This window comes from Crinia signifera, chromosome 8, assembly GCF_055691185.1.
Source record: "Crinia signifera chromosome 8, ASM5569118v1, whole genome shotgun sequence".
NCBI lineage: Eukaryota > Metazoa > Chordata > Amphibia > Anura > Myobatrachidae > Crinia > Crinia signifera.
This window is the reverse complement of record NC_139224.1, coordinates 181187091-181201534: the sequence shown is the minus strand read 5'-3', so window position 1 is coordinate 181201534 and position 14444 is coordinate 181187091. Positions and strand designations below refer to the sequence as shown.

The 14444-nt window shown below is 48.4% G+C and overlaps 1 protein-coding gene across 1 annotated transcript in view; it reads left to right on the top strand.

The window, feature by feature from the left end:
* Positions 1–14444, top strand: part of GPX7 (glutathione peroxidase 7) — a 46018-nt gene that overhangs the window by 26325 nt on the left and 5249 nt on the right. Inside the window, exon 2 of the mRNA XM_083157929.1 lies at positions 1269–1530. Coding sequence (XP_083014055.1) covers positions 1269–1530 — 262 coding nt within the window. The remainder of the gene's footprint in view (positions 1–1268; positions 1531–14444) is intronic.

Here is a 14444-nt window from a genome sequence, read left to right as displayed (position 1 = left end):
CAATAATCACGCTGTTTACCGCTCTTGTGTCAATTAACTGCACCTACACTCATAGGCAAATAGCCATCAAGACACCCACAATTTTGAACAATACAAATAACATGATATAAGGTGTCGGCCAATAATAATACCTGTATCATTTACATTGATCCACGGTCAATAAGTGTGTGGAGTCGGAGAATCACCGTTTTTTAAACACATTTGCGTATATGTTGTGTCTGTGTGTTTTTATATTTCGCCTTTCTAGAATACTAATAAAAGTTAATTTTTATTCGTGAGAACTTCAATAGGTGCACCACGTAGAGACATACTTTCTTCTTTTTGTTATTCATGTATATCTTATATGTCCAGTGGTAGCACACCCAGAATGAGTGCCATTTAGAAATTTTCAAATAATTCACTCACCAAGGGGTCCACCCATTATCCTCGATACTAATGAGGGTCCTGTGCGAGTAGCAATTTCTCCTCCTTGTATCTAGACCAGTTGTAGTCTGTGTGTGCTAGACACGTCGTAGTCTGTGTGTGCTAGACACGTTGTAGTCTGTGCTAGACACGTTGTAGTCTGTGTGTGTGTGTGTGCTAGACACGTCGTAGTCTGTGTGTGTGTGCTAGACACGCCATAATCTGTGTACGTGTGAGACAGTCCTAGTCTGCGAATTGTGCATGTATGTGCTAGACACATCCTAGTCTGCGGACTGTGCATGTATGTGCTAGACACGTCCTAGTCTGTGGACTGTGCATGTATGTGCTAGACTTGTCCTAGTCTGCGGACTGTGCATGTATGTGCCAGACACGTCCTTGTCTGCGGACTGTGCATGTATGTGCTAGACATGTCCTGGTCTGCGGACTGTGCATGTAGGGGTTAGACACGTCCTAGTCTGCGGACTGTGCATGTATTTGCTAGACACGTCCTAGTCTGCGGATTGTGCATGTATGTGCTAGACGTGTTAAATGGACTGTGGATTGTGCATGTATGTACTAGATGTGTTACATGGGCTGCGGACTGTACATGTATGTGCTAGACATGTCCTAGTCTGTGAACTGTGCATGCATGTGCTAGACGTGTTACATGGGCTGTGGACTGTGCATGTATGTGCTAGATGTGTTACATGGGCTGTGGAGGACATCCATACCCTGTATAGACTGAAGAAGTTTTATTATCTCTGGAAATTATCCCAATATTATTATGTGGTAATTTTTCCCATCGTATAGAAGTAAATGTCGGCCTATAACCTAATACACCGCTGACCCTTTGTCACTCTCCCCAGGTGTCACTGGTCGTCAATGTGGCCAGTGAGTGCGGCTTCACCGACAGTCACTACAAGGCACTGCAGAAGCTTCAGCGGGAGCTGGGTCCCTACCACTTCAATGTCTTGGGCTTCCCATGTAAGCAGTTTGGACAGCAAGAGCCAAACAGTGATCGTGAGATTGAATCATTTGTCCGAAAGACCTACAGCGTTTCTTTCCCCATGTTCAGTAAGATAGCGGTCGCTGGGACCGGAGCTAACGCCGCCTTCAAGTACCTGTCTGGTGAGCGAACCGGGGCCGTGATCAGAAGCGTGTGAGAGGCTGTATGTTAGGGACACAATTCATCTATATTACTAGTGAAATGACTGATTTAATGTAAGGACTGATTTAATGCAAGGACTGAGTAATGCAAGGACTGAGTAATGCAAGGACTGATTTAATGTAAGGACTGATTTAATGCAAGGACTGATTTAATGCAAGGACTGATTTAATGCAAGGACTGATTTAATGCAAGGACTGATTTAATGCAAGGACTGATTTAATGCAAGGACTGAGTAATGCAAGGACTGAGTAATGCAAGGACTGAGTAATGCAAGGACTGAGTAATGCAAGGACTGATTTTAATATAAGGACTGATTTTAATATAAGGACTGATTTAATGTAAGGACTGATTTAATGTAAGGACTGATTTAATGTAAGGACTGATTTAATGTAAGAACTGAGTAATGCAAGGACTGATTTAATGCAAGGACTGATTTAATGCAAGGACTGAGTAATGCAAGGACTGAGTAATGCAAGGACTGAGTAATGCACGTAATGAATCCTCTGCAGGAGATAGCGGGGAGGTCACGTCACAGGCTGTGCAGGTATTGGATACAATTGTGTGTATTCTCACTATGATCTGGCTCTCTGCACACTTAGGGGGTGATCCTAGTTAGCACTATAGCACGTTCAGCCCTATCTCGATGTTTTGGGGACTGCGCATGGTCTACTATGCACATGTACATCCCCTCTGTGTGAATGGCTTTGGTGACTTACATGGTTGCTGAGCCATACGCAAGCATTGGGCTGGACTGCGGCAGGAATGCGGCTGTCCATAGGAATGACCATCGTTTGATGGGCATCCCCATGGGTATGCAAGCAGGCTGATGGTTGCCGCGGGCGAGCGGCTCATGTCACAGCACGTCAGCCTCACCTTCGTCCCATCATCATCCTAGTGCTCGCAAACAACTCTGTTTTCACTGCATGGGGGTGTGTTCTCGTTACCAAGGGGAATCGCCAGAAAACCCCGACCATCTGATTATTACATTAGGGAGCCGGTGACTGCATACACAGCGGTGATTGGAATCATACAGTACAGATCGCACCCAGATGCCTCCACGTAGGATCCCTGACCATCTGATTATTATATTAGGGAGCCGGTGACTGCATACACAGCGGTGATTGGAATCATACAGTACAGATCGCACCCAGATGCCTCCACGTAGGATTCCCCGACCATCTGATTATTACATTAGGGAGCAGGTGACTGCATACACAGCGGTGATTGGAATCATACAGTACAGATCGCACCCAGATGCCTCCACGTAGGATTCCCCGACCATCTGATTATTACATTAGGGAGCTGGTGACTGCATACACAGCGGTGATTGGAATCATACAGTACAGATCGCACCCAGATGCCTCCACGTAGGATTCCCGACCATCTGATTATTACATTAGGAGCCGGTGACTGGATACACAGCGGTGATTGGAATCATACAGTACAGATCGCACCCAGATGCCTCCACGTAGGATCCCCGACCATCTGATTATTACATTAGGAGCCGGTGACTACATACACAGCGGTGATTGGAATCATACAGTACAGATCGCACCCAGATGCTTCCACGTAGGATTCCCGACCATCTGATTATTACATTAGGGAGCCGGTGACTGGATACACAGCGGTGATTGGAATCATACATTACAGATCGCACCCAGATGCCTCCACGTAGGATCCCCGACCATCTGATTATTACATTAGGGAGCCGGTGACTGGATACACAGCAGTGATTGGAATCATACATTACAGATCGCACCCAGATGCCTCCACGTAGGATTCCCGACCATCTGATTATTACATTAGGAGCCGGTGACTGGATACACAGCGGTGATTGGAATCATACAGTACAGATTGCACCCAGATGCCTCCACGTAGGATCCCCGACCATCTGATTATTACATTAGGAGCCGGTGACTGCATACACAGCGGTGATTGGAATCATACATTACAGATCGCACCCAGATGCCTCCACGTAGGATTCCCGACCATCTGATTATTACATTAGGGAGCCGGTGACTGCATACACAGCGGTGATTGGAATCATACAGTACAGATCGCACCCAGATGCTTCCACGTAGGATCCCCGACCATCTGATTATTACATTAGGAGCCGGTGACTGCATACACAGCGGTGATTGGAATCATACATTAAAGATCGCACCCAGATGCCTCCACGTAGGATCCCCGACCATCTGATTATTACATTAGGGAGCCGGTGACTGCATACACAGCGGTGATTGGAATCATACAGTACAGATCGCACCCAGATGCCTCCACGTAGGATCCCCGACCATCTGATTATTACATTAGGGAGCCGGTGACTGGATACACAGCAGTGATTGGAATCATACATTACAGATCGCACCCAGATGCCTCCACGTAGGATCCCCGACCATCTGATTATTACATTAGGAGCCGGTGACTGCATACACAGTGGTGATTGGAATCATACAGTACAGATCGCACCCAGATGCTTCCATGTAGGATCCCCGACCATCTGATTATTACATTAGGGAGCTGGTGACTGCATACACAGCGGTGATTGGAATTATACAGTACAGATCGCACCCAGATGCTTCCACGTAGGATCCCCGACCATCTGATTATTACATTAGGGAGCCGGTGACTGCATACACAGCGGTGATTGGAATCATACAGTACAGATCGCACCCAGATGCCTCCACGTAGGATTCCCGACCATCTGTTTATTACATTAGGGAGCCGGTGACTGCATACACAGCGGTGATTGGAATCATACATTACAGATCGCACCCAGATGCCTCCACGTAGGATCCCCGACCATCTGATTATTACATTAGGGAGCCGGTGACTGCATACACAGCGGTGATTGGAATCATACAGTACAGATCGCACCCAGATGCTTCCACGTAGGATCCCGACCATCTGATTATTACATTAGGGAGCCGGTGACTGCATACACAGCGGTGATTGGAATCATACATTAAAGATCGCACCCAGATGCCTCCACGTAGGATCCCCGACCATCTGATTATTACATTAGGGAGCCGGTGACTGCATACACAGCGGTGATTGGAATCATACAGTACAGATCGCACCCAGATGCCTCCACGTAGGATCCCCGACCATCTGATTATTACATTAGGGAGCCGGTGACTGGATACACAGCAGTGATTGGAATCATACATTACAGATCGCACCCAGATGCCTCCACGTAGGATCCCCGACCATCTGATTATTACATTAGGAGCCGGTGACTGCATACACAGTGGTGATTGGAATCATACAGTACAGATCGCACCCAGATGCTTCCATGTAGGATCCCCGACCATCTGATTATTACATTAGGGAGCCGGTGACTGCATACACAGCGGTGATTGGAATCATACAGTACAGATCGCACCCAGATGCCTCCACGTAGGATTCCCGACCATCTGTTTATTACATTAGGGAGCCGGTGACTGCATACACAGCGGTGATTGGAATCATACATTACAGATCGCACCCAGATGCTTCCACGTATGATCCCCGACCATCTGATTATTACATTAGGAGCCGGTGACTGCATACACAGCGGTGATTGGAATCATACAGTACAGATTGCACCCAGATGCTTCCACGTAGGATCCCGACCATCTGATTATTACATTAGGGAGCCGGTGACTGCATACACAGCGGTGATTGGAATCATACAGTACAGATTGCACCCAGATGCTTCCACGTAGGATCCCGACCATCTGATTATTACATTAGGGAGCCGGTGACTGCATACACAGCGGTGATTGGAATCATACATTACAGATCGCACCCAGATGCCTCCACGTAGGATCCCCGACCATCTGATTATTACATTAGGGAGCCGGTGACTGGATACACAGCGGTGATTGGAATCATACAGTACAGATCGCACCCAGATGCCTCCACGTAGGATTCCCGACCATCTGATTATTACATTAGGAGCCGGTGACTAAATACACAGCGGTGATTGGAATCATACAGTACAGATCGCACCCAGATGCCTCCACGTAGGATCCCCGACCATCTGATTATTACATTAGGGAGCCGGTGACTGCATACACAGCGGTGATTGGAATCATACAGTACAGATCGCACCCAGATGCCTCCACGTAGGATTCCCGACCATCTGATTATTACATTAGGGAGCCGGTGACTGCATACACAGCGGTGATTGGAATCATACATTACAGATCGCACCCAGATGCCTCCACGTAGGATTCCCGACCATCTGATTATTACATTAGGAGCCGGTGACTGCATACACAGCGGTGATTGGAATCGCACATTACAGATCGCACCCAGATGCTTCCACGTAGGATCCCCGACCATCTGATTATTACATTAGGGAGCCGGTGACTGCATACACAGCGGTGATTGGAATCGCACATTACAGATCGCACCCAGATGCCTCCACATAGGATTCCCGACCATCTGATTATTACATTAGGGAGCCGGTGACTGCATACACAGCGGTGATTGGAATCATACAGTACAGATTGCACCCAGATGCTTCCACGTAGGATCCCGACCATCTGATTATTACATTAGGGAGCCGGTGACTGCATACACAGCGGTGATTGGAATCATACATTACAGATCGCACCCAGATGCTTCCACATAGGATCCCGACCATCTGATTATTACATTAGGGAGCCGGTGACTGCATACACAGCGGTGATTGGAATCATACATTACAGATCGCACCCAGATGCTTCCACGTAGGATCCCTGACCATCTGATTATTACATTAGGAGCTGGTGACTGCATACACAGCGGTGATTGGAATCATACAGTACAGATCGCACCCAGATGCCTCCACGTAGGATCCCCGACCATCTGATTATTACATTAGGGAGCCGGTGACTGGATACACAGCAGTGATTGGAATCATACATTACAGATCGCACCCAGATGCCTCCACGTAGGATCCCCGACCATCTGATTATTACATTAGGAGCCGGTGACTGCATACACAGTGGTGATTGGAATCATACAGTACAGATCGCACCCAGATGCTTCCATGTAGGATCCCCGACCATCTGATTATTACATTAGGGAGCCGGTGACTGGATACACAGCAGTGATTGGAATCATACATTACAGATCGCACCCAGATGCCTCCACGTAGGATCCCCGACCATCTGATTATTACATTAGGAGCCGGTGACTGCATACACAGTGGTGATTGGAATCATACAGTACAGATCGCACCCAGATGCTTCCATGTAGGATCCCCGACCATCTGATTATTACATTAGGGAGCCGGTGACTGCATACACAGCGGTGATTGGAATCATACAGTACAGATCGCACCCAGATGCCTCCACGTAGGATTCCCGACCATCTGTTTATTACATTAGGGAGCCGGTGACTGCATACACAGCGGTGATTGGAATCATACATTACAGATCGCACCCAGATGCCTCCACGTAGGATCCCCGACCATCTGATTATTACATTAGGGAGCCGGTGACTGCATACACAGCGGTGATTGGAATCATACAGTACAGATTGCACCCAGATGCTTCCACGTAGGATTCCCGACCATCTGTTTATTACATTAGGGAGCCAGTGACTGCATACACAGCGGTGATTGGAATCATACATTACAGATCGCACCCAGATGCCTCCACGTAGGATTCCCGACCATCTGATTATTACATTAGGAGCCGGTGACTGCATACACAGCGGTGATTGGAATCGCACATTACAGATCGCACCCAGATGCTTCCACGTAGGATCCCCGACCATCTGATTATTACATTAGGGAGCCGGTGACTGCATACACAGCGGTGATTGGAATCGCACATTACAGATCGCACCCAGATGCCTCCACGTAGGATCGCCGACCATCTGATTATTACATTAGGGAGCCAGTGAGTGCATACACAGCGGTGATTGGAATCGCACATTACAGATCGCACCCAGATGCCTCCACATAGGATTCCCGACCATCTGATTATTACATTAGGAGCCGGTGACTACATACACAGCGGTGATTGGAATCATACATTACAGATTGCACCCAGATGCTTCCACATAGGATCCCGACCATCTGATTATTACATTAGGAGCCGGTGACTGCATACACAGTGGTGATTGGAATCATACAGTACAGATCGCACCCAGATGCTTCCATGTAGGATCCCCGACCATCTGATTATTACATTAGGGAGCCGGTGACTGCATACACAGCGGTGATTGGAATCATACAGTACAGATCGCACCCAGATGCCTCCACGTAGGATTCCCGACCATCTGTTTATTACATTAGGGAGCCGGTGACTGGATACACAGCGGTGATTGGAATCATACAGTACAGATCGCACCCAGATGCCTCCACGTAGGATTCCCGACCATCTGATTATTACATTAGGAGCCGGTGACTAAATACACAGCGGTGATTGGAATCATACAGTACAGATCGCACCCAGATGCCTCCACGTAGGATCCCCGACCATCTGATTATTACATTAGGGAGCCGGTGACTGCATACACAGCGGTGATTGGAATCATACAGTACAGATCGCACCCAGATGCCTCCACGTAGGATTCCCGACCATCTGATTATTACATTAGGGAGCCGGTGACTGCATACACAGCGGTGATTGGAATCATACATTACAGATCGCACCCAGATGCCTCCACGTAGGATTCCCGACCATCTGATTATTACATTAGGAGCCGGTGACTGCATACACAGCGGTGATTGGAATCGCACATTACAGATTGCACCCAGATGCTTCCACGTAGGATCCCCGACCATCTGATTATTACATTAGGGAGCCGGTGACTGCATACACAGCGGTGATTGGAATCATACAGTACAGATCGCACCCAGATGCTTCCACGTAGGATCCCCGACCATCTGATTATTACATTAGGAGCCGGTGACTACATACACAGCGGTGATTGGAATCGCACATTACAGATCGCACCCAGATGCCTCCACATAGGATTCCCGACCATCTGATTATTACATTAGGAGCCGGTGACTGCATACACAGCGGTGATTGGAATCATACATTACAGATTGCACCCAGATGCTTCCACATAGGATCCCGACCATCTGATTATTACATTAGGGAGCCGGTGACTGCATACACAGCGGTGATTGGAATCATACATTACAGATCGCACCCAGATGCTTCCACGTAGGATCCCCGACCATCTGATTATTACATTAGGAGCTGGTGACTGCATACACAGCGGTGATTGGAATCATACAGTACAGATCGCACCCAGATGCCTCCACGTAGGATTCCCGACCATCTGATTATTACATTAGGAGCCGGTGACTGCATACACAGCGGTGATTGGAATCATACAGTACAGATCGCACCCAGATGCTTCCACGTAGGATCCCCGACCATCTGATTATTACATTAGGAGCTGGTGACTGCATACACAGCGGTGATTGGAATCATACAGTACAGATCGCACCCAGATGCCTCCACGTAGGATTCCCGACCATCTGATTATTACATTAGGGAGCCGGTGACTGCATACACAGCGGTGATTGGAATCATACAGTACAGATCGCACCCAGATGCCTCCACGTAGGATCCCCGACCATCTGATTATTACATTAGGAGCCGGTGACTGCATACACAGCGGTGATTGGAATCATACATTACAGATCGCACCCAGATGCCTCCACGTAGGATCCCCGACCATCTGATTATTACATTAGGGAGCCGGTGACTGCATACACAGCGGTGATTGGAATCATACAGTACAGATCGCACCCAGATGCCTCCACGTAGGATCCCCGACCATCTGATTATTACATTAGGGAGCCGGTGACTGCATACACAGCGGTGATTGGAATCATACAGTACAGATCGCACCCAGATGCCTCCACGTAGGATCCCACGACCATCTGATTATTACATTAGGGAGCCGGTGACTGCATACACAGCGGTGATTGGAATTATACAGTACAGATCGCACCCAGATGCCTCCACGTAGGATCCCCGACCATCTGATTATTACATTAGGAGCCGGTGACTGCATACACAGCGGTGATTGGAATCATACAGTACAGATCGCACCCAGATGCCTCCACGTAGGATCCCCGACCATCTGATTATTACATTAGGAGCCGGTGACTGCATACACAGCGGTGATTGGAATCGCACATTACAGATCGCACCCAGATGCCTCCACGTAGGATCCCCGACCATCTGATTATTACATTAGGAGCCGGTGACTGCATACACAGCGGTGATTGGAATCATACATTACAGATCGCACCCAGATGCTTCCACGTAGGATTCCCGACCATCTGATTATTACATTAGGAGCCGGTGACTACATACACAGCGGTGATTGGAATCATACAGTACAGATCGCACCCAGATGCTTCCATGTAGGATCCCCGACCATCTGATTATTACATTACGGAGCCGGTGACTGGATACACAGCGGTGATTGGAATCATACATTACAGATTGCACCCAGATGCTTCCACGTAGGATCCCCGACCATCTGATTATTACATTAGGGAGCCGGTGACTAAATACACAGCGGTGATTGGAATCATACAGTACAGATCGCACCCAGATGCTTCCACGTAGGATTCCCGACCATCTGATTATTACATTAGGAGCCGGTGACTGGATACACAGCGGTGATTGGAATCATACAGTACAGATCGCACCCAGATGCCTCCACGTAGGATCCCCGACCATCTGATTATTACATTAGGAGCCGGTGACTGCATACACAGCGGTGATTGGAATCATACAGTACAGATCGCACCCAGATGCCTCCACGTAGGATTCCCCGACCATCTGATTATTACATTAGGGAGCCGGTGACTGCATACACAGCGGTGATTGGAATCGCACATTACAGATCGCACCCAGATGCCTCCACGTAGGATCCCGACCATCTGATTATTACATTAGGAGCCGGTGACTGCATACACAGTGGTGATTGGAATCGCACATTACAGATCGCACCCAGATGCCTCCACGTAGGATCCCCGACCATCTGATTATTACATTAGGGAGCCGGTGACTGCATACACAGCGGTGATTGGAATCATACAGTACAGATCGCACCCAGATGCCTCCACGTAGGATCCCCGACCATCTGATTATTACATTAGGAGCCGGTGACTGCATACACAGCGGTGATTGGAATCATACAGTACAGATCGCACCCAGATGCCTCCACGTAGGATCCCCGACCATCTGATTATTACATTAGGAGACGGTGACTGCATACACAGCGGTGATTGGAATCATACATTACAGATCGCACCCAGATGCTTCCACGTAGGATCCCCGACCATCTGATTATTACATTAGGGAGCCGGTGACTGCATACACAGCGGTGATTGGAATCGCACATTACAGATCGCACCCAGATGCTTCCACGTAGGATCCCGACCATCTGTTTATTACATTAGGGAGCCGGTGACTGCATACACAGCGGTAATTGGAATCATACAGTACAGATCGCACCCAGATGCTTCCACGTAGGATTCCCGACCATCTGATTATTACATTAGGAGCCGGTGACTGCATACACAGCGGTGATTGGAATCATACAGTACAGATCGCACCCAGATGCCTCCACGTAGGATCCCCGACCATCTGATTATTACATTAGGAGCCGGTGACTGCATACACAGCGGTGATTGGAATCATACATTACAGATCGCACCCAGATGCTTCCACATAGGATTCCCGACCATCTGATTATTACATTAGGGAGCCGGTGACTGCATACACAGCGGTGATTGGAATCGCACATTACAGATCGCACCCAGATGCCTCCACGTAGGATCCCCGACCATCTGATTATTACATTAGGGAGCCGGTGATTGGAATCATACAGTACAGATCGCACCCAGATGCTTCCACGTAGGATCCCCGACCATCTGATTATTACATTAGGGAGCCGGTGACTGCATACACCGGGTGATTGGAATCTTACAGTACAGATCGCACCCAGATGCTTCCACATAGGATTCCCGACCATCTGATTATTACATTAGGGAGCCGGTGACTGCATACACAGCGGTGATTGGAATCATACATTACAGATCGCACCCAGATGCTTCCATGTAGGATTCCCGACCATCTGATTATTACATTAGGAGCCAGTGACTGCATACACAGCTGTGATTGGAATCATACAGTACAGATCGCACCCAGATGCCTCCACGTAGGATTCCCGACCATCTGATTATTATATTAGGAGCCGGTGACTGCATACACAGCGGTGATTGGAATCGCACATTACAGATCGCACCCAGATGCCTCCACGTAGGATCCCAGACCATCTGATTATTACATTAGGGAGCCGGTGACTGCATACACAGCGGTGATTGGAATCATACAGTACAGATCGCACCCAGATGCCTCCACGTAGGATCCCCGACCATCTGATTATTACATTATGGAGCTGGTGACTGCATACACAGCGGTGATTGGAATCATACAGTACAGATCGCACCCAGATGCTTCTACGTAGGATCCCCCGACCATCTTATTATTACATTAGGGAGCTGGTGACTGGATACACAGCGGTGATTGGAATCATACATTACAGATCGCACCCAGATGCCTCCACGTAGGATCCCCGACCATCTGATTATTACATTAGGGAGCCGGTGACTGGATACACAGCGGTGATTGGAATCATACATTACAGATCGCACCCAGATGCCTCCACGTAGGATCCCCGACCATCTGATTATTACATTAGGGAGCCGGTGACTGCATACACAGCGGTGATTGGAATCGCACATTACAGATAGCATCCAGATGCCTCCACGTAGGATCCCCGACCATCTGATTATTACATTAGGAGCCGGTGACTGCATACACAGCGGTGATTGGAATCATACAGTACAGATCGCACCGAGATGCTTCCACGTAGGATCCTTGACCATCTGATTATTACATTAGGGAGCCGGTGACTGCATACACAGCAGTGATTGGAATCATACATTACAGATCGCACCCAGATGCCTCCACGTAGGATCCCCGACCATCTAATTATTACATTAGGGAGCCGGTGACTGGATACACAGCGGTGATTGGAATCATACAGTACAGATCGCACCCAGATGCTTCCACGTAGGATCCCCGACCATCTGATTATTACATTAGGAGCCGGTGACTGCATACACAGCAGTGATTGGAATCATACAGTACAGATCGCACCCAGATGCTTCCACGTAGGATCCCCGACCATCTGATTATTACATTAGGAGCCAGTGACTGCATACACAGCGGTGATTGGAATCATACAGTACAGATCGCACCCAGATGCCTCCACGTAGGATCCCCGACCATCTGATTATTACATTAGGAGCCAGTGACTGCATACACAGCGGTGATTGGAATCATACAGTACAGATCGCACCCAGATGCCTCCACGTAGGATTCCCGACCATCTGATTATTACATTAGGAGCCGGTGACTGCATACACAGCGGTGATTGGAATCATACATTACAGATCGCACCCAGATGCTTCCATGTAGGATTCCCGACCATCTGATTATTACATTAGGAGCCAGTGACTGCATACACAGCGGTGATTGGAATCATACAGTACAGATCGCACCCAGATGCCTCCACGTAGGATTCCCGACCATCTGATTATTACATTAGGAGCCGGTGACTGCATACACAGCGGTGATTCGAATCCTACATTACAGATCGCACCCAGATGCTTCCACGTAGGATCCCCGACCATCTGATTATAACATTAGGAGCCGGTGACTGGATACACAGCGGTGATTGGAATCATACAGTACAGATCGCACCCAGATGCCTCCACGTAGGATCCCCGACCATCTGATTATTACATTAGGGAGCCGGTGACTGGATACACAGCGGTGATTGGAATCATACATTACAGATCGCACCCAGATGCTTCCACGTAGGATCCCCGACCATCTGATTATTACATTAGGGAGCCGGTGACTGGATACACAGCGGTGATTGGAATCATACATTACAGATCGCACCCAGATGCTTCCACGTAGGATCCCCGACCATCTGATTATTATATTAGGGAGCCGGTGACTGCATACACAGCGGTGATTGGAATCGCACATTACAGATCGCACCCAGATGCTTCCACGTAGGATCCCAGACCATCTGATTATTATGTTAGGAGCCGGTGACTGCATACACAGCGGTGATTGGAATCATACAGTACAGATCGCACCCAGATGCTTCCACGTAGGATCCCAGACCATCTGATTATTATGTTAGAGAGCCGGTGACTGCATACACAGCGGTGATTGGAATCATACAGTACAGATCGCACCCAGATGCCTCCACGTAGGATCCCCGACCATCTGATTATTACATTAGGGAGCCGGTGACTGCATACACAGCGGTGATTGGAATCATACAGTACAGATCGCACCCAGATGCTTCCACGTAGGATCCCCGACCATCTGATTATTATATTAGGGAGCCGGTGACTGCATACACAGCGGTGATTGGAATCATACAGTACAGATCGCACCCAGATGCCTCCACGTAGGATTCCCGACCATCTGATTATTACATTAGGGAGCCGGTGACTGCATACACAGCGGTGATTGGAATCGCACATTACAGATAGCATCCAGATGCCTCCACGTAGGATCCCCGACCATCTGATTATTACATTAGGAGCCGGTGACTGGATACACAGCGGTGATTGGAATCATACAGTACAGATCGCACCGAGATGCTTCCACGTAGGATCCTTGACCATCTGATTATTACATTAGGGAGCCGGTGACTGCATACACAGCGGTGATTGGAATCATACAGTACAGATCGCACCCAGATGCTTCCACATAGGATCCCGACCATCTGATTATTACATTAGGGAGCTGGTGACTGCATACAC